Here is a 25256-nt window from a genome sequence, read left to right on the forward strand (position 1 = left end):
GCACACCTTTCTGAGGGAGATTCTCAGTGTAGAAGCCTACAGCGGCACAGAGAGGGCGTCCCTGAGCGCCGATGCTCCAGAGAGGTGTGATTACAGAGGATTTTTCCCACAAGTCGTGTATAAATTACACTTACCTAAGCATTGGGGCGTTCTTAGGTGCCAAAGTAGCCAATACTGATGGGAAAAACTCCTCTGCACACCTTTCTGAGGGAGATTCTCAGTGTAGAAGCCTACAGCAGCACAGAGAGGGTGTCCCTGAGCACTGATGCTCCCAGAGAGGCGTGATTACAGAGGATTTTTCCCACAAGCCGTGACAACTTTGGTGCTGTGGACCACCCCAATGCCTAGATAAGCAAAATTTATATACTGCACAGGAGATAAAGTTTATTTTCGGGAGATATGAGTAACACTGATACTGATTACTCATATGTTTGGAAACATTGCAACTGGCTATATTACACCAGATACAGTATGTATTTATAGGTTCAGGGACGATTTGGTGGTGATTGGTTCCCTTTAACCTTCTTAAAGGGAATACTGCCTTTATAAAATACTGTTTCCTAAAGACATAATCTGCAATGATCGCATTGGAAGGTGGTAACTGTCAAATTAACATTCACATAAATGTCAAGACCCAAGGTTTCCCAGCAGTACATTGCCAGATGCATTACAATGACTCCACGTCTCCACGTGGCATGTCTTCCCCAGGTAAACTATGCATACACAGCAGCTAGCTAAATGATGTAAAAAAAAATATCTTCCATTACTCAAAGTTTCAGTTCAGGGTTGAATATTCATACTCAGACCTGTTAGTGCTACTCAGCCCCATAAACAGCAAATTGCGACTGTGTATTCTGATTTCTTTCTGTCACAGTATGAACTTTTTTTTTTTTTTTTTTTTTTTTTAAATCTGTGCTATGTCGGATTTTCTGTGGAATTGGACTAGGCCAGGTAGGCTTTGTTTACCCTATATATTATTGAGACATAGGTGCTTATGACACTGTTGCCTGTTTACCTATGTTCAATGTTCTTCATTGAAAAACTTTGTTAGGTATTAACCGTATGCCAGGAACACCCCATAAGATCTGCCACTAACTGAAGGAACATGTGAGCTGGTGAAGCGTTAGAGGTTCATTATATGTAGTTATTGAAATAAAAATAAAATACTGCAAAAGGCTATGTTAAACTGCTGGCCACTGGACTGACTTTAGGACATTCCTACAGCCGATACCTCTTTTTTTTTTTTACAATTGACTTACGGGCACCGTTGGGTGTACCTGCAAATGAATTAGCCATTCACTTCAATGTAAAGTGCGGCCGCCACCGCACATTACATTGTGTGAACAGCTTTTATTTCCGGACGCTGTTTGGTGGAAAGCGTCCAGAAATAATAGGCATGTCCATAGTTTAAAGAACGGGCGTTAAAATAACGATGTGTGAACACAGCGGGCAGCATTGCATTGACTTCTATGCAATTCAGCCCCTGCAGTAAAGCGTCCGTTCTTTACTGAAATCTAAAGTTGTATGAACTTGGCAAACCTTGATTTTTTAAAAATTAATGACCTGAAAAATAAATGTGAAAACAAACAAAAAGCATAAATATAGTCAGCTGAACAAAACAGGGAACAGAGCGATGAAAGAGGAAGGAAGAGGAAGAAAAAAAAGCAAAAGGAAAGAAAAAAAAAAGCAAAAGGATTAAAGAATTGAAAAAGGAAAGACCCAGAATGAAATGAAGGAATTAGGAATACAGGGAGAGGGAGTAAACAAGGAAGAAAGTGAGGAAGGAGGAAATGAAGGAAGAGACAGTGTGTGTTTGTGTTGGAAGGGGGGGGGAGGTAAAGGAAAGAATGAGATACGCTGGAAAGGAGAAAAATCTGAGAAACAGTGAAATAAGATAAGAAAAAGGCCAAGAGAAAACCAGCAAGAGATAAAAGGAAAGACTGATGGAGTCTCGCAGTATCACAGTTGTAGAACCACACTAACAATTTCTGCAGTGATTTTTTATAACAGATGCTTGCAGGGGGTTTAAGTCAGATGCTCTTTTGCTCGGTCATCCCTGTTCTACAATTTGTACCGTTTGATGATTTACATGCCCTCCAGTAGATGTGTTGAAATCTGGAGCTGGAAGCTGTCTGCAGGTTGTTTGTATATAGACACGTTGAGTAGTTTTAGAGTTGAAAGATATAAGAAATATGATAAGGTTGTATTATGATCTGGACAGTGTAGTGAAAATATCTACTGGCGCGTGGAACATGTATTATCTCTTTCTGCTTTCACCATTGACTTTTCTACCTTTCATCACGCAGCCGCGTGCAGTAATCTTTATACCTCAGATCATGGTCTCTTCTCTTAACGCCTCATTTGTTTCTCACCATAATATATCCTTGTTATCTGATCTGTAGAGATTGACAGTCGATATATCTGAAGCTACAGTATTCCCCATACTGCGTAGTTGGGGTAAACTGAGTGTAATGTGAAGGGAGTAGCTTTCACAGCTGCTGCCTGACAACTGTCAGTGAATGATATATGGGGATGTCTAGAGTGTGGCAGGGGCTGGTGGCAGAGGTTGATGCAGATACATGCTCTACAGTCTCACACAAGTGCACATGTCATGTACTGTTTAATGGGTACAAAATTCATGTATATAAGATGCTAATTCACCAGATATACAACTATCAAGAACAAGTAGACCTTCTTAAAAGAGCATCGAACTTAAAGAATACTGTTTGTTATGGACACATGAATACAATCCACAAGTGGTATTTTGAGGAGGACATTAGAGTTCTTTAATGGAGTTATGTCTCAAAATTGTCTGTACTAATATTCTTAGATGCAACTATAACATGAGGTCTACCAGGAGAATAATTGTTATACTCCCACAGCCAGTCTGATAGGTTCTACTGGTACCCTCCAACCTCCTTCTATGTATATAACATATAAAAAATACATATTTAGGCTGGGTTTACACTACGTATATTTCAGTCAGTATTGTGGTCCTCATATTGCAACCAAAACCAGGAGTGGATTAAAAACACAGAAAGGCTCTGTTCACACAATGTTGAAATTGAGTGGATGGCCGCCATTTAATGGCAAATATTTGCTGTTAATTTAATATAACAGCCGTTGTTTTAAAATAACAGCAAATATTTGCCATCAAATGGCGACCATCCACTCAATTTCAACATTGTGTGAACAGAGCCTTTCTGTGTTTTCAATCCACTCCTGGTTTTGGTTGCAATATGAGGACCACAATACTGACTGAAATATACGTAGTGTGAACCCAACCTAAATAACATACAAATGTGAATTAAAAAAAAAATAAATAAGACAGTCACATCCCTCCCTCTATTTAAACCCTCCTCAGTATCTTCTAACTGCCTGGTGTACTCAAGCCTGATTATTTGTTATTTTAAAAATGTCGCCCACATCAGACTATTGGCCATTGTGTCCCAACACTGTGCCCAGCAGTTTAAGGCAATGGGGAAGGCATAAACAGGGTGAGGGATGTGACTGATTTCCTTTAAAGTTTACGTATCATTTCAGGGACTTTTCAGGACAAGCTGTATATGAAGAGCAGGACTACATCTGGTCATTCTATTACTAGTATATGCCATTTCCCCCATGTTACCACTCTGCAACCTCCATCCCTGTGGCTGCTTCCCCTATGCTCAGCAGTAGGGAGGATGCAGACTACCCTCTCTGCTGCTTCCAATACATTATATATTAAAAAAAAAAAAAAAAAAACAAGATCCTGAAATTCTACCTCACTGTAGCAAACCTTTAGAAGTTCCCAGACCAGCACTGAGCAGTCTTACATGTGAAGCCAGCATTTTCTGTGGCCACAAAGTCTGTATATTGCACAGGCTGTTGCTTTCCTCTTCCTGCTCTGTCATTCCCTTCTGCCTCCATAGACTATAATGGGCAGTGCAACCCCATCTTTACTCTGCTTCTCCATGATGTAGACAGCTTTATCTTGATAATGAACCAATAAGAATTAAGGGGAAAGGTGGGAAAACAGCCATGTGAGTACAGAATAAAGCTCTTTTGCCTAATAAAACCTATTTGAGTTTTTTATATTTGTTTGAACTATTGATTTCTGTAAAGTTGTTTGAAATGACAGGTACACTTTAAGGAAACACCCTTCATATATCATTCAAAACTGCTGCATCTTTTTAGAGCAGTTTCCTGTAATTAGGCTGTGATTGAAACTCTTGAAGCTCACTGTTTAATTTGTAAAATGTGAATTTGGGTATCCAACCATGACTGTTCAATTGCACTTTCCTGTACAATAGGTATCAAAGCGTCACATTGTTGAATATAAAATATTGACAAAGAGAATCTTGTGTATTTTCGTAGAGGCGCTAGTACAGTGCCGAAATGGTGGTTTACTGATGCTTCATTACAGGTGTTTTAATAATTGTCAAGAAGAATACTTCTCAGAGTATCTTGTGAATTTACCTTTGAACTATAAGACTCTTACATAATTATTATACCTAGAAACAACATGGTTAAACTGGGCCTACAAAAATGAATGTAACAGATGGGGAAATTATTCCATGATGCATCTTCAGTAATTTGATGCAGTGCATTACAACAGATATACGGGAGGGGTTAATAACCAAGGTCATTCATCAATGTTTCATCAATGTTAAAAGAAGTTCAGGAAAAGTCATTGTGATTAAATGTCTTCTTACCATAATTCCTGTGAGTAAACACACTCCTTTTCCACAGTATGTGTTCGGCACCATGTCACCATATCCAATCGATAGAAAAGTAATTGAAATTAACCACATTGCTCCAAGAAAGTTACTAGTAACATCCTGCTGGTCATGGTATCTGCAAGAAGAAGAGATACAGATGGATGATTACATGCTTTTTGTAAATAGTCACTATTAATCGACTGTTCCCTTGTAATAGCTGTTTCAGTGGTGCGTCGACATCACTAATGTCCCTAATATGACCAGTGATAGACTGCTATGGGCACACATCAGAGCAATATATAATTGTTAGAACAGCCTTAAGAAGAGGAGACATGGGATATCAATTTTGTAGGTGAAAGCATGAACCACTCCTCTAGACAAGGTGACCACTAAATCAGATATAAACTAAGGCAAGAGATGATGGTCACCTTACTGCCACAAAATTACACAAAGCATAAGGAAGAGTTGGAACATCCACCTGCCACTGTAGTGCACAAAAGTAATAATACACAGAGTCAGATTGTATAGATATTATATAGATACAATTTATTTTAATACAACACAAGGATACTTACTCTTCTCAAGGATACTTACTATAGTTATTCTCATAAAACAATGTTTTGCACCTTTTTTAGAGGCCTTTTTCATTTTTTGATTATTTTTTTTGTAAACCAAATGTGTGTTTGGTGTATGGGAAAACAGACTGAAGACTATGTGGATGGTGTTTGTTGCGGGGCTATAGGGTGTATTTGAGGGGTATAAGGGATATTTGAGTATTTACTGAGGAAAAAAAGGAGAGAGGGCAAAAAAAAAAAAAAAAAAAACAGGAAAGGGGAGAAGCTCAGATGCTCATTCGGCCCTGATGGTAATACACTTTGCAGAAAACAGATCCACTCTGTCTCCTTTTGTAAGATCAGTCTTTCCCTGTGACTTTCTTTTATTGTTATGAAGAGAAGAATTCCTGCAGCATCCTAGTAGAGGCAACATGATTTTTATTCACATGACGGGGAACAAAAGCACAACGTTTCCACCCTAACAGGGGTTTTTTGTCAAGCATTGACAAAGACCCCCTGTTAGGGTCAAAACGCTGCACCTTTGTACCCCATCATGTCAATAAAAATTATGTTGCCTCTACTAGGATGCTGAGGATAGTGGGCTTTCCAGCATGCATCTGCACTTTTTTTGTAGTCACTATTTTGGAACTTTACCTCCAAGGTGCCATTGGACTTTCTCTTGTTTTGTGGGATTTCTTTTATTATTGTTGTGCTCACTAATTTGACAAACCTTAGACATGAGAAATTCCGACCCGTGTGAACTTTTCATATGTCTGGCTACTGGTTTATCTGTCTGTCACCTCACATGTCCCAACTGTTCTCCATTTTTTCTCCTGAACACTCAGATGGTTTTCCTGGCTTGAAAAACTTGCAAACCACACATCCACTACATGGGTTTCAGCCTTTAATTTGCCTATTTAGCTAGGTATCCGCTAGAAAGTTGTTTTTCCTGTAGTCTGTCCTGAGATTTGAGGATTGTGACCAACTAGTGTATGTCCACACTACAGAATCCCGGCGCATCACCCGCCACGGATTCCGCAGCTCGCCCCCGCTCATGGCCACGCACATCCCCGCTGGTCCCATGGTTTTCATTCTATGGTTTGGCAGATTCCGCGATCCACCCAAAGAATAAGTAGGTTCTTTCTTTGGGTGGACAGCAGAATCTGCCAAAGCACAAAATGAAGCCTGTTGGACAAGCGGAAATGCACCTGACCACGAGCGGGGGAAAGCTGTGGAATCCGCGTCAGGTGATCCGCTGGGATTTCGCAGTGTGGACATACCCTTTCTCAGAATTCCTAAGTATATCTCCAAGATCGATCTTACCTCCTGTGTCTCCCCATCACATGTGGGAATAATATATGTGATCATACTCTTCTTTCTTTTGGGATTAGGTATGAGAAGTTCAGCTCTCTCTTTCCCCTAAGCATCTTTGAAGGTTTGACATAATATCACATCTAGATAACCTCTAGCTGGACACCTAGAACTCAAGTCAAAGGTCTTTTTAGTGAACTCCTCCTGTGTGAGCTGTTCCTTCTGATCCTGATGTAGTGACCTTTGGGTATGCCTGCCTTCAGGGCCCGGGGGTTGTTACTGCTCCTGGAGAGTAGAAAATAAGTGGAGATTGGCTTTCTGTAAACAGTGATGTTAATCCCACCCTGAACATTTTTCTAGATAAGAACATCCAGAGAAGGAAACTGGCTATCTTAAAATTCAAAGCTGAATCTCAGTCTAATGTTGTTAGAATTCACAAAGAGTTCACAAAGTCTTGAAAATTCCAATTTATAACCATTCCATGATGACAACATAGTCATCGGCACATAGTGTCAACGGCACAATCATTTCAAGAAACTCAAAATGCTCTTCACTGAAGATTTTTACTTTCTTCCAGGAAGGGATTCACATAACTGAGAAGGGGGAAGAGGCTTCCCATTGTGGTCCGCGTGAGCTGGTAGAAAGCACAGCCATTAAGGAATAAAGTAATCCTAGTAACTATAAAGAGAAGTAATTTGATCACAAGCTGGTTATTGACTTCGAAACTGATCTAGAAAACCATTGATAACTAAAAGAACTGTTGTTATTTTTTTTTCCAAAACACAATCCCATTCATTTTTTTTAACTATGACACATTGGGATATTTGTGTACATTATTAGGCCACATTCAAAGTGCGTATATTTTCAATAAATAATGACCATTGGTGCAGATTGCAACAACGGCAACGGTTTATTGATAGTGTGGCTTAACATTAGATTTTATAGAACAACGTCCGTAATGTATACACACTGTATACACTACAGCCAGTGTTCTATGCAGCTGCACAAAAAACTGACATGTCTATTTTGTGCGGCCACTACTCGGTAAACAGTGGTTGTGCACACAATGTACAGTATGGCTCCTGGACATACCTTACATTATATTCTATGGCTAATTGTCACTGTATTCCAATTAAGATGAAGTAATGTTCACCCGACCGATACTGTGGGTGAACATCTCAGACAGCGGCCGGCCATTCTGTGACATGGCCATGTCACACAACGGCCACTGTTTGTGCCGTGTATGAACATGGCCTTACAGTGCATTATTGCCTGTCATATAAAACACATACAAATCTCATATGTTATCACAAACAATTCATTTAGACTTATTTTGAGCAGTTTTTCTGTTAACACACTGTTTTTAGCCATTTTCTTACTTTTAGTCTTTTTCTCATCTATTCACAGTCCAAAATGAGGATCAAAAAACTATTCCAATACTGTGAGTAAACACTCTGCAATTACAGATGCCGCAAGATTTCCATGATCCAGGCCACTGCCGTGTTGGCTTTCAATCCAACATACCTCTGTAATCCCTCACCTAGGGTTTATCTTGAGGACATAGCAGCATACATTTACAACTGAAAACCTGTCAGCATTTGCACTGTTGGATACAGGGCAGAAACTGGCTAAATTCCTCCCTTGTCTTTACCTGTATATTGATAGCTTTTGCATAATTATGTTCTATAAAACAGTAATAGATACTGCTGCTATAATCTATATTATATCATTGATTCCTCTTAAAATGCAAAAATTACCATTTACTTCAGCTCTAAAAGGTGCCTAGAATTCATTGTGCAAATTTGATATCTGATGTTATTACCATCTATTTTATTCAGACATTTAGTTCTGAGTTTTGTGAACAACTAAGCTGGAAACATTGACAAGAAGCAGAAGATGTGATCTTGTCCTGTCTGTTAGAGGTCAGTCAATGAATAGAAAGGTGGGGAAGATGTTAACTATTCTTTTTTTCTGCTATCTGCTGGTATAATCCAAACTTGCAAATCAATTCAATAACCAAATCAGTCAATCATGTCTTTTATCTAACTTCAAAAGGGCCTAGATGACTTTTTAGAGTGTAATAATGTTACAGGTTATAGTTAATGGATTTCTGGAGAAGGGCCGGTGATCCAGGGATTTGGAGATGGGAAGATGAGGGAAATTGGCTTCTAATTCATGTTTTTTTGCCTTCCTCTGGATTAACACTGAAGGATAATAGGTTGAATGATATAGACATATGATTTTTTTTTCAGTCTTAAAAACTACAATATGTTACTAGGTTTTTATTGAAAAATTCAGAAAAATAGTGAGTGCCCTTACTATCTGTATTCTCATTCATTTTGGATAAATGTGTCACTATACTTCTTACCCTTATATATTAGATCTAGTCATATTATATAGGAGTTACTTTATAAACAGATTTTGTCACTTAAAATGTAAATCAATGCCCCATTGTCCTAATGATCTCTAAAGGAAATCGTTAGATCCGATCTTCTATAGTGACTTTTTCTTTATTCTTGAGGTTAAAAAATAATAATAATAATGATAATAATAATAATAATAATAATAATAATAATAATAATAATAATAATAATAATAATAATAATAATGCTTTTATTTGTATAGCGCACACAGATTCCACAGCACTTTACATAGTTTCGCCAATTATTGCTCCCTGTCCCCAATAGGGCTCACAATCTAAATCCACTTAAAAAGAACTGGGAGTAAAGGTCCTATTACACCAAACAATTATCGCCCGTATTTGGCCAAATATTGGCCGTTATGGATGATATTTGCTTAGTGTAATAGCTAGTGTTAAAAGGCAACGATCAACCGACATGCACGACTGATCCTTGTCTTTCAACATGTTGAAAAAAAAATTCAATGACCATGCAATGGCCTCTTCTGCTGCTTGCCGTGCCTGACCCCCTCCCCATGCACCTACCCTTTCGCTGTTAGCGTGTGTAATAGCACCGGCAGCGAGCAGGGAACGAGGAGAAGCGTGCGCTGATCTGAAAAGTCGACAAAAATGCTAGATGTTAATGTTAATGCTTAATGTTTAGTTACACCGACAATAGTTATGAAAGATGGAACACTACTTAAAATTGTAGCTAAATATTGCTTTTCTACATGTAATTTTTTACATAATTCTTTTTTTCCTGTTAATTGTTCCTATTTTAATTTGGTGACTCATATTGTAGTATGTTAAAGATGAGTATGGTAATTAGAAACTATTGATAAAAGAGCCTATAGGAAAAAACCTGCCCACAGCATATGTGATTCTGCAGGATTTTATGCATCTCCCCAAAGGATACCGCTTTAGGTATTGTTTGTCAAATGTTGTTGGCGGGACTTTCACTAAAAGGCAGGGTTCAGAATACTCTATTTCAGGCAGATCTGTGGGGGAGGGTTGTTGCTGTAGTCAGTTGCTTTATAAACTGTGACAGGTTTCATATGAGATTTTTACAGAGTAAACCACTGTCTAGTGCATAGCAACAGGAGGTGTTATACTGCCGGCCGCCGAGCAACGTTCAGCATGTTCCTGCAGCCGATACTGATGTTGGGATAGTCACAAAAAGGTATTCCAATATATACTATATATACTATGGTGTACCTGTAGCACATCCCATGATTTTGATTGACCAACCATAGTGTACTAAAATGTGTTCTACTCCCCTTCCCAACCCTATCCTACTTGAACTGACAGTAAGCTAGAAGGTGAGTCTCAAGCAGGGTCATGTATGGGAGGGGGGAGGAGGCATCACAGCCCCCAGCAGTTCAAGAGCTTCGGAAAGCCTCTTCGACTCTTTGCACTGGAGATTAAAAGCATTTTCTATGTTCTGGAAAACCAGATGTGTTAGCCAGGGGAAGGTGTATGCTCTCACTATGCAAGCACTAGTATAACCAACGATATCATTTTGCACTGACTATATATACATACAGGCAAAAAAAACATAATTATAGAATAAATATTATGAAACAATTTATAATCGTAAAAGTATTATACCCTGTGGACTAGGAAGTCTGTTTTTTTTAAAAAAGCAGCAGCTCAAGCTTTTTTTTCCTAGCTCACGGCAATGTTCACATTAAGTAAAAGAAAGGCGTCTGCTATTTGGTTTAAAAAAAATGACTGTTACTTCGTTATTTCAACTGGCTTCATTTGCACGCAGTGTATTAAATGACGGACGTCTTTTGAGGGAGATGTAAAATAAGGTTCATGACAATTATTCATGGATGTCTTTTGCAAACTACTGACTTTTTTTTAGTTGTTTACAGAAAGTCCTTTTTTTCACCATCTTTCCACTGTCTTTACTATTAAATTAAATGGACTTTTCCATTAAAAACACACCCAAAGGGCAATCAGTCCCCCTAAACCAGAATAACGTACCCACAGCCATTATTGCACTGACGGGCGTCCAAACCGTGAAATGATGGAAATTTTAAAACGTCTGTTTGTTGTTTTAAAATAACGGCTTTTATTTGCCATTAAATGACAGCCATCCACTACATTTTACCAGTGTGTAAACATAGCCTTTTTTATGTTTTTAATCCACTCCTGGTTTTGGTTGCAAAATACTGACCAAAATACTGAGCAAAAATACTGCCTTACAATACAAGAATACTGGGACCAAAAATATGCATGGTACATTTAATCTTCCTCTGTTACACCAAGTACAAATAAAAAGGAATATGGTTATTTTTAATGACAGGCACTCTTTAAGGCTCATCATACTTGAAAAAAGGGAAAAAAAATTACATTATATACAAAACGTACACAGTAGTCAGATGTTCCTTATTTAAAAGTACATTTCATTTATATGGGTCCTGGTCATTTATTTCAATGGAATCCAAACCTCCAGATTTTTTCCTCTTTTGCCTTGCATTGCTGGCAGCGCTCCATAAGGAAAAAGGGAGAATCTTTTTGGTTTCATACATTAAAAAAAATATATAAAATTCCTTAAAGGGGTTTTCCACTGATTTTAAACTTTTAACATGTTGCTGCCCTGGCGCAGAACATAACAAACTGGCTATTCTTGCATTTTCTTCTCTTCGCTGCCATCTCTCCTACCCCCTTGCTTGATTGGCACCTGGAAGCCTGGAGTCTTAAGCCTCTTCTTACTATATAATAAAAGCATTTTTCTACATTCTGGAAGCAAAAGCAGATATATGAAAGGTACCATGTGTCTCCTTGACCTAACAGTTATCTAACAGTGTTACTGGGTTGGAATGTGAATTGCAGCTGACAGATTGCCTTTAATTTATGGTTTTTAAACCCTGGAAAGCATGTTTCTTCTCTGATATAATCTGTGTTGCATTCTCCATCTGTCCATTACACTGTTTAATTAGCAACAATTGAAATATTTTGCACACAATGGCTTTGTTAGCATGCGGCCTTCAACAAATAGCTTTGTCCATATTGTTCCCTTTTTTGCAAAAATCCTCTGGGGTCACTTATGTCAGAACTGTTTTCATTTCTTATTTTACTTTGAAAGTCATCTTAGACATAGAATCCCTTGTTAACGCTTTTGCATGTTATTATAGCGTCCTAGGACTTGTTTCTACAACGTTGAATAAGGATTTGATTAAGCCACAGTAAAATGTCAAATCCACCATTACAATGCGGAAAAGTCTGAAATGGGGTTAAAGGAGAACGGGGTCATCAATAATTTAGTAAAGAACGGAAGCATAAACAGCTAAACCTTTTATTTAGACATTCACAAAAGACTGCTAAATGGCAGATACAATAGCATAAGATAATATATGATAACCAATATTGGTGAATGTTTTTTTTTATAGTAGCAAGTAACAAAAGCCTTTGCCTCTGTCTGTTGACAGAAAACATACACCTCAGATGGTGCCTATATTTTGATAATGACACTGGATAAGTTATTTTAATTAATTTAAAGTGTCATTCAGAGAGACATGTCAAAAGTTTTGATCGGTTGGGGTATGAGGGTTCAGACATGTACTGATCCTGCGAACCACAGTCAGTGAAAGAGCCTGTCACTGTAGACTTACATTATGAGCTCGACTCATCACGTGACACAAGCCAGAAGAGGACCGTGCTAAGTGCGGACTTCTTCCGACTCATTCTCACAATTGGTCAAGGTCTGGTTGGACCCAGACCAATCAAAACTTTGGACATGTCAAAGGTTTTTGAAAGGACAGGTACACTTTAATTTTCATACAACTACTCTCTCATATTACTTAAAGTGACACTGTCACCCCCTTTTTGCATTCTGACATCTCTACACAGGTGTAAAGGGTAAATTTAGCAGTTTTTATACCTTATTTTATATCATACGTCATGGTATTTGTTCAAGTAAAAAGTCATCTTTTATCAACTGCAGATTGTGTTAAGTGGGTGGGGCCTCACGGCATTAGCGCCACTTAGCCCCACCCACAAAGCCATAGTTGGCCCCGCCCCCTCATCGGCCATTGGAACAGGCTGGCCGAAAGGTCTAGACCCCACTGTGACGTTGTGGGCGGGACTAGGTGGCCATGATGCCACGCCCACTTAATACAATCTGCAGCTGATAAAAGGACACTTTTTACTTGAACAAATACCATGACGTATGATATGAAATAAGGTATGAAAAACGCTAAATTTACCCTTTACACCTGTGTAGAGATGTCAGAATGCACAAAGGGGGTGACAGTGTCACTTTAAGTTACATGACTTCTGTTATATTATATACTGAGTAATTTCTTGATATGCAGTGTCCCTAAAATCAGCTAATAGTATAGAGTAGCCTTCAATTCAACAATTTATTTAAAATATATTCAGGTTTCATTTAAATTAAAAATGACAATGCTATGCAAATGTTCTCAATAGCCAAATCAGGATGGAGTTTGGGATCCTGTGGGGCATTTATCAAGACCCACCCCCATGCCCAACCCCAGATTGACATCACACACCTCTCACACACCAATAATATGCACCGGCTCCAAGCCAGTGTAGATTACCACCATGATTTACACCTGCTTGCAGGCATAAATCATGATAAATCAAGCGTATGAGGATGGCACACCTCCTCCTGCCTTGCTTCCTCCCCCACCACCAAATGACCAAACACAATTCACCTGCAACTTTAACAAACCAAGAGGGACTTAGGGCTTATTCCCACGTTCTGTGAAACACGAGCGGCACGGACAGGGAAGCCCTGTAGTGAAGCCTTTCCCTGCGTAATGTATTAATATCATGTCGGTAGTGGGGAAAGTGTCCTGGCATGATATTAATACATCACGCAGAGAAAGAATCCACTACAGGGCTTCCCTATCCTTGCTGACGGATTGTGTGAAATAAGCCCTTAGAATCCAATAAGGATGTGAAGTGGATTCTAAAAGAAAATAAACAAAGCGAAGTGGCATCTGTTCTTTATATAATTTAATTCATCATGTTCCACAACTGATTTTCTGTCCCCAAACTTTATCACAAAAATTGCATTTGTGGCTTGTAACTGCATCATATCAGTTTCTAATAGTAAGTAATGGAAACATTTCATTGCAGTATTGGAAACAGCAATGCAACCTGATTACGTGTTTTCAGCCTAAGGCTATGTTAACACAAGTTATAACAACGTACGTTGCTTAGCAATGGACGGTGTTATACTGCCGGCTGCCAGGTGGCATTTGGCACATTCCTGCACGTTACTGCTGTATCGGCGGCAGGAACATTATCTTTTTACAGCTGAATTGCGTTGGGTGTGCCCGCAAATCAATTAACCATTCACTACAATGTAAAGTACGGCTGCAGACAGCATCCGGAAATAATAGGTGTATTCATTATTTTAACGCCTGTTCTAATGAATGGGCTTTAAAACAATGATATCAGAACACCAGGCGACACTACATTGAATTGAATGTAATACCGCCGCTGCAGAAAAGGGTGGACACTGATTTCCTTTCAGCATTCATCCCCCATGCATTCACAAATAACCACACAATGTTGCCAATTATTCCCAGCAGTTATTCCCTATTGGTAAATGCAAGTGCGAGTGGTTTCAGTTACCTGTGACAGCATGCATTTCAAAATGTCAAGCTGCTAGCAAAACATACAGAATTATTTATTTAATACAAAAATATTTATTTAACTATTTTTACCTAATGGATTGCATATACTGTTCAATGCTATGCCATCACATAGAATTGATCAGTATTATCAGCGCTCTTCTCATAGAGTCTGCCTCACGGAAGATCAACTATCAGACTGTACAGAAGTAAGTAGAACTCCTCCGGCAGTCAGGAAAAACTATCAGGACCCCCACAATCACTCTGTGGGGTCCGGATCGGTAAATGACAGTAAGTGTAAACATAAAATATCTCATACACACATGGACAAGTAATTAAACAGAATTCAATTTATTTCAACTCTTAGTTTATGAAGGATTTTTCAGAAAGACGTATCAAGCAAATGCGCTTTAGACATACAAGTACAAGTACAGCAATTACAGCAACCTATTGGGAGAAGGCATATAAATCGCAGGGTGTCCATAACATGGAGAATGGAAACTGAAGTCCTTTAGGTTGCTCTTGCTGCGGAGATATGAGAAACGGCCATCCACCTAAGCATTCTAACAGGCGTCGCCACACGCTTATAGCTACATTATCATACTAATTCTTGTTATCCGGCCACTGCCTTAAAAGACAGGTTGCAAACAGAATTTAATTTATAACTGTTTGTGTCTCTATATCTTTACCCTGTGTCGTCCTGAAAAGCTACTTGTTTTCTTATGCTTCCTGTAGCCTGAGGAGGAGTAACCTAATACTAGTGTATAAAGCATGAAGAAGAAGAGTATTGTGTAGCAGATAGAACTAAGTGTGACCTCTTAAAGCATGAAAAGAAAACTTTTTGATAGATCACAGAGACGTATCATAGTTTTATTCAGTAAAGGTCTCAATGTTCAGACCATAACCACAAGAATAATTAGGATCAGGGGCGTAACTAGGATTCACAGGGGCCCATAGCAAAAAAAATTTAAGAGACCCCCCTTGCTTACACATAACACAAAGCACTGTGCATATACTGTATGCTTTACTGCTGGTGCACTGATAACCCCTGACCTCTGCATGGAGCTCTGCACATTTTCCTTTCCTACTTAATTGCCAGCTGGAGAAGAGAGGTCAGAGGTTATCAGTGCAGTAAAGCAGAGATCTCTGTCTTCTGCTTGTTAACCCTTTTTTGTGTTGCAGCATGTAAGTAAACATTGGGTCACTTACACACTGCAGTACATAAGGGGTTAAGCAAAAGGACACATGCATTTACCTTCTCACTCGGGCCCCCCTCCTGCACGGGCCCCATAGCAACTGCCTACCCTGCCTCTATGGTAGCTACGCCACTGATTACGATCACAAGATCAAAAGAATAAGCTGGAAGTGCATATTTAGGCCAGGTTCACACTATGTAAGACACTGGCCATTCTGTGACCTCCCCCCCCCTGTGTCACAGAACGGCCAGTGTCAGTGAAGATCATCCTGGACGGTACTGCACTACCGTCTGGATGATCTTCATTTCTGCTCAATAAGGATGCGGGTGCATCCATGTCACCCACATTCTAATTCACCATTGAACTCAATGGAGAGTGCGGCCAGAGCTGCACTCTCCATTGTGTGAACTCACATGTCTGTGCGGTCGCTATTCAATGAATAGCGGCCAGACAAAACTGACATGTCAGTCTTTACTGCAGCCGCTAGGGATCCTGGCCGGAGCGTATACTATGTGTACTAGTCATGGCTCCCATCCGGTCAGTGTGCTCTGCGGGAATGATTGACATTCATCCGCTGGAATCTTCTTCCCTGATGTAAAGCTACCGCCGCGGGAGCGGCTGGTATGCTCGGGAAGCTGCATAGTAGATCTATACTTTGCAGCTGGGAACCATATCTGCACAATTATACTGATTGGTTTCCTTTAAGGAGTGCTTGGATGTCTTGAAATCGTCCTTGGAATGGGTTTTCTTCCAGTGCCATTTAGCAGCCCTGGATAATCACCTTAGTTGTTTGGTTAGGTTGGTGTGCCAGGGATTTCTGTTGATGCATCTAGAGCTAAGGTAATTGTGGAGTTGTAGAAGGTTATGGCTGCATCTGTGTCGTTGAAAGAAGATATGGTGGAGGGTGACAGGAGGGAGTCAGAGTGTTTGACTGTTAAGATGTTTAAGGCTCCTGCGAGGGTGGGCAACGTTCTGGACTGGTGGGGGGGGGGGCAGTTGAGAAGAGAGAACAGAATGTAAGGAGGTTGTGCTAGAGATATAGATAGGTGTGCTAGTGAGGTCAGATATGGGACAGAGGTGGGAAAAGATAAGGTCTTATGTTGGACCCTTTTTATGAGTGACCATAGAGTGGCCATAGACCACTATGTGAGGCCGAAGAAGGAGGTTAGCAATAAGAGTTTAGAGGTAGCTGTTTGGGATTTGTCGATAGGGATATTAAAGGACAACTCCGGCCAAAACTATTTTTTAATATGTTATTACTTACGGAAAGTTAGGCAAATTTGTAATGTACATTAATTATGGGAAATGCACATATAAGGCTATTTCCCTTAATTTAGTAGATAAGGAAGACTTCAGATTCTCTAAAAAACCGTGACGTCACGAACCGGGGGTGTAATTACAATGGAGTTTCCAGCAGGGGCACACTATATATAGTACCATTGACTTCTATATATAGTGCGCCCATGCTGGACACTCCATTGGAATTACAATGGATGTGTATGTAAGTGTAATATACAGTGTTTTTGATTGAATACATTTATGGAATACTTTGGGGAGCAAGTGTCCTTGCTCCCCAAAGTAATTCATAAATGTATTTAACCAGTACGTTTGGAGGGCACTGAGCAGGGAGGGAGAGAGGTGCATCTACCTCCCCCCTCCCTCCCTGCTCGGTGCTGCTGCCGCCAAATATACACAGTATATATATATTATAGTATAAGCAGATGATGGGGGAATAGTACCAGGGCCCAGTACCATCACCCGTAAGCCCGCCCGCCGATCGCCCCGCAAGCCAATCGCCCGCCGCCCTGGACTTGTGTATATACACTGAACTACAACTCTCATCACCTGCTGATACTGTGAGCAGGTGATGGGAGTTGTAGCTTGCTTACCTGATGCCGCCGGGCGAGCCGCTCATCATACAGGAGACATCATGCCCCCCCCCCCGCTCCCCCCTCCTCCTCCTGCTTCTTCTTCCGGGATCCGGCATCCGGGATCTGATGGCTAACTCCCCGCCCGGCTGCCGCTCTCACATACCGGCTCCCAGAGCTTCCTGGTGTCCCCGGCCGGCACGTGTGGGAGAGGGGAAGCACTGGGAGCCGGTATGTGAGAGCAGCAGCCGGGCGGGGAGTCAGCCATCAGATCCAGGATGCCGGATCCTGGAAGAAGAAGCAGGAGGAGGAGGGAGCGGGGGGGGCATGATGTCTCCTGTATGATGAGCGGCTCGCCCGGCGGCATCAGGCATGTGATAGGGGTAAGCCAGCTACAACTCCCATCACCTGCTCACACTATTAGCAGGTGATGAGTGTTTTAGTTCAGTGTATATACACCAGTCCAGGGCGGCGGGCGATCGGAGTGTGTGCGGGCGATCGGTGGGCGGGCTTACGGGTGATGGAACTTTGCTCTGGTACTATTCCCCCATCATTTGCTCATACTATGAGCAGATGATGGGAGGAATAGTACTGTGTATATGTGGCAGCAGCAGCACCGAGCAGGGAGGGAGGGGGGAGGTAGATGCACCTCTCTCCCTCCCTGCTCGGTGCCCTCCAAACGTATTGATTAAATACATTTATGGATTACTTTGGGGAGCAAGAACACTTTCTCCCCAAAGTATTCCATAAATGTATTCAATCAAAAACACTGTATATTACACTTACATACACATCCATTGTAATTCCAATGAAGTGTCCGGCAGGGGCGCACTATATAAAGAAGTCAATGGTACTCATTGACTTCTATATATAGTGTGCCCCTGCTGGACACTCCATTGTAATTACACCCCTGGTTTGTGACGTCACGTTTTTTTAGAGAATCTGAAGTCTCCCATATCTACTAAATTAAGGGAAATAGCCCTATATGTGCATTTCCCATAATTAATGTACATTACAAATTTGTCTAACTTTCCATAAGTAATAACATATTAAAAAATAATTTTGGCCAGACTTCTCCTTTAAAGTAACCCATGTTGATCATGGGAATGTCCATTCACAAGAACAGCAGTAGCCAAGTGGTGAATTGGTCAAGGAACATGGTTGCTGAGTCTGATGGTTGGTAAATCACAGGCACTTGAAAGTTGGAGGGGGGGGGGGGGGGTACATACAAATCGAGTGCACTTCAAAGGAGTTGAGGGTAGGGAGAGGAGGAGTTGGGGTAAAGGAGCAGCTGTCCGATAGCAGCAAGCCAACACCACCACCCTGTTTGTTGTAATGGTACTTGGTTTTCACTTCACATGCAAGAAGAAAGTTACTTTACTAAAAACAGCATATTTTTTTTCTTCTTTGCTTCATGACACCACCCCTTAAACTGTATACTGGGTTTTGATTTTTTTTTAGGTCATGACAGACACACTTTAACCCCTTAAGGTCAAAGCCTATTTTCGTTTTTGCGCTTTTGCTTATTCCATTTTAAGTTTAAAAGTCCATAGCGCTTGCATTTTTTCACCTAGAGAAGTATATGAGCGCTTATTTTTTGCGAAACCAATTGTACTTTGCAATGACAGGCATTATTTTTCCATAACATGCTGCGAAACCGGAAAAAAATCATTTGCGCTGTCAAATTGAAAAAAAAAACGAATTTGTTTTGATTTCGGGGAGTTTTGCATTTACGCCGTCCGTCCGTCCTATGGTAAAACTGACTTGTTATGCATGTTCCTCAAGTCGTTACAATTACTATGATATATAACATGTATAACTTATATTGTATCGGATGGCCTGTAAAAAATTCAAACCATTGTTAACAAATATACGTTCCTTAAAATCGCTCCATTCCCAGGCTTATAGCGCTTTTATCCTTTGGTCTATGGGGCTGTGTGAGGTGTCAGTTTTTGAGCCATGATGTGTTCTTTCTATCGGTACCTTGATTGCGCATATATGACTTTTTGATCGTTTTTTATTAAATTTTTTTCTGGATTTGATGCCACCAAAAATGCGCAATTTTGCACTTTGGAATTTTTTTGCGCTGACGCCGTTTACCATGCGAGATCAGGAATGTGATTAATTAATAGTTCGGGCGATTACGCGCGCGGCGATACTAAATATGTTTATTTATTTTTTTATTTATTAATTTATATTTATAAAATGGGAAAAGGGGGGTGATTTGGACTTTTATTAGGGGAGGGGATTTTTTATTAATAAAAACACTTTTTTACTTTTTTTTTTTTTACTGTAACTAGAAGCCCCCCTGGGGGACTTGTATATAGACAGCACTGATCTCTCATAGAGATCAATGCTGTGTATATACACAGCAAAGATCGATTAGATCGGTCATAGATTACTATGGCCTGCTGCAGGCCATAGCAATCTATTGCCGAGCCGGGATCAGCGTCATTCCAAAGCTGAGGCCCGGCACGGGCAGAAGAACGGATCTCCCCCCCGCGATCGCATCGCGGGGGGGAGATCCGACCCACTAGACACCAGGGATGTGTTTACCTGAGCCTCTAAGTGCAGCTGTCAGGTTTGACAGCTGCACTTAGAGGCTTAATTAGCCGGCGCGGCAACGGGACCCGCGCCGGCTAATAGAGGCACTGCCCGGCTGCACGTGTCAGCCGGGATCAGCGCCGTTCAGAGCGGGGTCCCGGCGGGACCCCGCTCTGAACACCCTGAGCGGCACCATGACGTATCAGATACGTCATGGGTCGCTAAGGGGTTAATAAAACTTTTTCCATCAAAGCATAGCCATTTACAGGAAAGTTGTTATTATTGTGTTTTACGTTACAACTACAGTGTAGCTGTAAACCAGTCATGGTCACTGTCCCTGCAGAGATGCAAGGTCATATTACATTTTTTATTTATGTTTATTGGTTTCCTCTGACATTGATCCTACTATATTTGAGATTATTAGACTGTGAGCACTGTTAGAGATGAGGCAAGTAATAATGGTAAGGGCCCTATTTCACCGGACGATTATCGTTCAGATTATCGTTAAATCGTTCAAATCTAAACGATAATTGGTTGAAATGCAGTTAACCATTAACGACCGAACGAGAAATCGTTGGATCGCTTTATAAGGCTATGTTCACACTAAGTAAAACAACGGCCGTTGTTTTCACCGGCTGGAATTTTGAGGTCAAAACAACGGCCGTAGAATTACGAGCATACGGGCTTGTCGTGAAACAACAGCCGTTGTTTAATATTGCCTCCTAGCATGTTTTTAATCGGGCTGAAACATGTCATTTAATTGAAATACTGCGACTAGCCCAATAAACCACTCAGTAAATTTTTTACATTAAAAGAAAGTTTAATTTGGCTGAAATAAATTTAACATGTGTGGCCATAGTTGTAACATTACCGTCCGCAAATAAATTACATGTTCATTTTTCACGGGTCCGTACGAACTACGGCCGTAGTCTTATATGCTGTGTGCATTGTACGACCGTAGTTCGTACAAATTGCTATATTGTATCTTCCTCAAAACAACGGCTGTAGATTTGCGGTGAAAACTACGGCCGTTGTTTTACGTAGTGTGAACATAGCCTAAGACCTGGACCTTTTTTTTTATCGTTGCTCGTTCGCAAATCGTTCGCATTGAATAAGATGTTGTTCGGTCGTTCGCAGTAGATACGAACGCAATAGCGAAGAAAAAACGATCGCAAATACGATCATAAGTATCGATTATCATTCCATGGAAATGAGTGAACGTTTTCAGGTCTTTCGCAATAGCGGTCGTTTGAGATCGTTAATCATTAACGATTATGCGAATGATAATCGTCCGGTGGAATAGGGCCCTAACAACCTCTTTACAGTGCTGGGGAATATGTTGGCAGCAGAGAGGCAGTAAAGGACTGCAGTAGTTTTAGTCTCCTCCTACTCTACTAAGTACTGAAATGAATAGCGTGTGCAGCCTGCAAGAGGATAAAGATAATGACCGGTCCAAAGCCTTTATTTTTTAATGAATGTGTATATTTATTTGAAGCTACACATAAAGGTATTTATACTAACAGGGTTTAAAGTGGTATCTCTAGAAGTAAACAACAGAAAAATACAGTAATTCAGACCTCTTCTATTTCAAGACCAACAAATCTATATAATATATTTTTATTTTTGAATTTTACACATTATACAGAGAAGGAAAAAAATCAATTCATAAGGAAAAATCCTTTAATTTTTTGGCACACCATTTTATTATGTTTGGCTTCCTCATCCTACTTTCTGTGAATTTATGAAAGTCATTCTATACAAAGACAAGGAAATCTCATTTAATGTTTGTACAGGCTATTAAGTTTAATAGCCGCAACATAACTACCTTGTTAATGCACATAAATCAGAGGCATCTTTTATTCCTCTGTAAATTCTGACTGAGCTAATAACTGTATTTTTGGCAACTGTAAAGCCAGTGAAGTATAGACCAGGCAGCAAAGAAGCAAAAATAATCAAGCCACTAAAAAGAATGAATGGAAATTCAAGAGATTCCATTAAGGGAATGCGACATAATGAGTTTATAGAGTATTAACTTGATGGCATAATATTCATCACTCTATTTTAGTCTTTGGATACAAGCATTAGTTACTGTAATCTGTAATTGTATGGGAAATGAATGAAAAACCAGAGTGTCAGAAATAAAAAGATTAAGAAGGTCCATTCGAGTGTGAAAGCACTCAGCTTCAAAGAGCCATACAATTCTATATGGTATCCCTGTTGGCTTGTAATATAGCAATTTACATTTGGCTGTACATTAGCTAATGTTATAATACCTCAGTGGATTCTTGTAGAGCTTTATAAAAGCACTAAAGCACTATGCCTGGGATGTATATGTTACCCATTACATATCTGACCCTTTATCTTTTCATTACAGAATGTATGCCCCTATGGGCAGGGTTTTTACCTAATCTACCCTCTATAGACGCTTTCAGTCATCTGTATCACATTGTCATTGGTACCTATGTAATTATGTAGCCATGGAAGTTGATGCCATTACATGCACAATTAGGCTTTATTAACACTAAGTATGAGACCGGCCATTCCGTGACCTGGCCGGGCCACGGAATGGCCGATCTCTGAAAAGATCATCCCGGCCGGGCGATGATCTTTAGCGCCATTAAGTTCTGACGCGGGCGCATCAATGCGCGCTTGCATCAGAACTCCTCCACTGTGTGCACTGACAAACATGTCAGTTTTTTACGGCGCCGCTAGGGATCCCGGCCAGAGTGTATACTAAGTGTATACACTCCGGCTGGGATTCCCTCAGAAGGCAGCACTATGTAAGTTTCGTGGGAATTTACGTAGTCGGAACTTAGGTTGTGTGAACATAGCCTAATAGTAGTAGTAGTAGTAATAATATTAATCAAAATTATATTGATAATCCCACAAGCTCAATAGTTTTTCCTATCATTATCTCTTTACTTATCATTTACTGCTCTCATGGAGGTAAACAGAAGTATTACTCACAAAGAACTTTTCTAAAAATGTCTGTGTCGACAGCAGTACAGTGGTCCCTCAAGTTCCAGCATTAATTGGTTCCAGGGCGATCATTGTTTGTTGAAAATATTATATCCTGACACCAAAAAAAAGTAATTGGTTTTAAAGTCCGCAAACTGTCATTCCAAAATAGATAGACCAAAAAAAGATTAAAAAAAACAAAATGAGGTGCCTTTTATAAGTAAAGCAAGTCCTTGCATACAACAGTCAGAAAGAGCTACTGGAAGCTGGACATCACTTTCTGTGTAGAGGATAATAGCTTTTTCAGGGTCCTGTACAGATCATGCAGGGTCCCAAAAAAGCAATGGAGCCACTGGCACATGGTGCCCGAAGAGCAGAGAAGTACACAACGTGTAGTATCACAATGCACTATTAAGAGGCGGCACTAGACAACCAACTATGCACACTTTAATTAAACAGGTGTTTTCTCTCAAAATGACCACTTTTAGTCTCAAGTTACAGAGTTCTTGGTAAGACCATTGTACAGTATGTTGAAAATATTGCGACTTGATGCCCTCTTAAAGCGACTCTGTACCCACAATCTGACCCCCCCCCCCCCCCCCCCCCCCCCCCCCCCCCAAACTGCTTGTACCTTCGGATAGCTGCTTTTAATTCAAGATCTGTCCTGGGGTCCATTGGGCAGGTAATGCAGTTATTGTCCTAGAATGACTATGCATTAGGCTGGCACAATCTCCCTGTCCTTCCTCCCCGCCCTCTTCATCATTAGGAATGCTTCAGGCAGATTGTCTCCTATTCATCAGCTGTGTAAGCACGGCACATGGGCTGGATCGTTAAGGCACCTGTGCAGTTTTTCACTGCAGAGGAATAGGAATAATTCTGCCAGTGGCATTCCTGATGATGAAGAGGGTGGAGAGGAGGGATGGAGGGATGGTGCAAGGTTAGGGCACAGATACTCTAGGCCATGCCAGTTTGACACAGGGCTGCAATATATATTTTTTTGGTGATTGGTTCCCTTTAAGGGTGCGTTCACACATACAGGATCTGGAGCAGATTTCATGGCGCAGATTTGAAGCTGCAGATATGCTTTCAATCTGCAACTTCACATCTGCGCCATCAAATCTGCTGCAGATCTGCTGCATATCCTGTATGTTTGAACGCACACTTAGTCTTCAGCACTGAAGCATTTCGGCAAATTTTGTGCAACTATAACAGATTGCAGTAAAACTGTGCATGTATGACTGGGCTAAGGCTAGAAAAAAACAAACTCCAAGGCACCTCTTCTAAATAGAATAGATCCCTTTAATCCACACCTGCAATGTTTCAGTAGAATACTTTTCTAAGTGTTCCTTAACTTTGTCCTGTAGTCAGTTTGTAGACTGTTTATTTTTTAGGGTCCTTTTACATGCCCTGAAATGGGGCTGTGCAGGGACACAGACAGAAGCGACAACAGCTATTTACACATAGCATAAGGTCACAACTACAATGGGGCTGATTTACCAACCGGTCCCTGTCAGCATATTGTAAAGGTTTTTGTAATTTTCCCTGTCGGTTTAGTGTTCCGACACATGTACTACAGGTAAGCGACACAACCCAAAAAGACCCGTCAAGTGCTTGTGTCCAGGGTATGTCATGCGTGTGTCCTTTAAAACCTGCCACAACCTAAAGATTTATTAAGCAATGTGTTTTTTATGAGTTTTCTATTCTAAAAACCTGCCACTTCTAGAGTGGTGGGATGGTAAAGTTTTAGTTTTGTTCTATGAAACACCTTCCAGATTTACTAAGGGCATAAGACAAATTTATCTATTTGACGTGAAAAAGCAGACACAACCAGCAGAATAATTTAGCTTAATAGCTTAAAATTCCTGCATTGTTAGTAAATGAGGCCCAATATTTTTCTATGTCATGGTTCCTGTGGTTACTATCATAATTATTATCTGTATGTGCATCTACATAATTACTTATTATGTACATAGGGATAATACTGTGTCACTTAACATGTCGTGTGAGATCTGTGTGTTCTGTGAATAAATGAGAGGGAACATAAACCAAACCAAGTATGATTTTTGCTGAAAAGTGCCAGAGGCAGCGTCTCCAGACACGACATAACGAGAGATT

The 25256-nt window shown here is 40.4% G+C and overlaps 1 protein-coding gene across 1 annotated transcript in view; it reads right to left on the reverse strand.

The window, feature by feature from the left end:
- KCNN2 (potassium calcium-activated channel subfamily N member 2) overlaps window positions 1-25256 on the reverse strand; it is a 133883-nt gene that overhangs the window by 28929 nt on the left and 79698 nt on the right. Inside the window, exon 4 of the mRNA XM_069964591.1 lies at window positions 4695-4836. Within this exon, the coding sequence (XP_069820692.1) occupies window positions 4695-4836 (142 nt within the window). The remainder of the gene's footprint in view (window positions 1-4694; window positions 4837-25256) is intronic.

The sequence above is a fragment of the Dendropsophus ebraccatus genome, chromosome 3, assembly GCF_027789765.1.
Source record: "Dendropsophus ebraccatus isolate aDenEbr1 chromosome 3, aDenEbr1.pat, whole genome shotgun sequence".
Taxonomy (NCBI): Eukaryota; Metazoa; Chordata; class Amphibia; order Anura; family Hylidae; genus Dendropsophus; species Dendropsophus ebraccatus.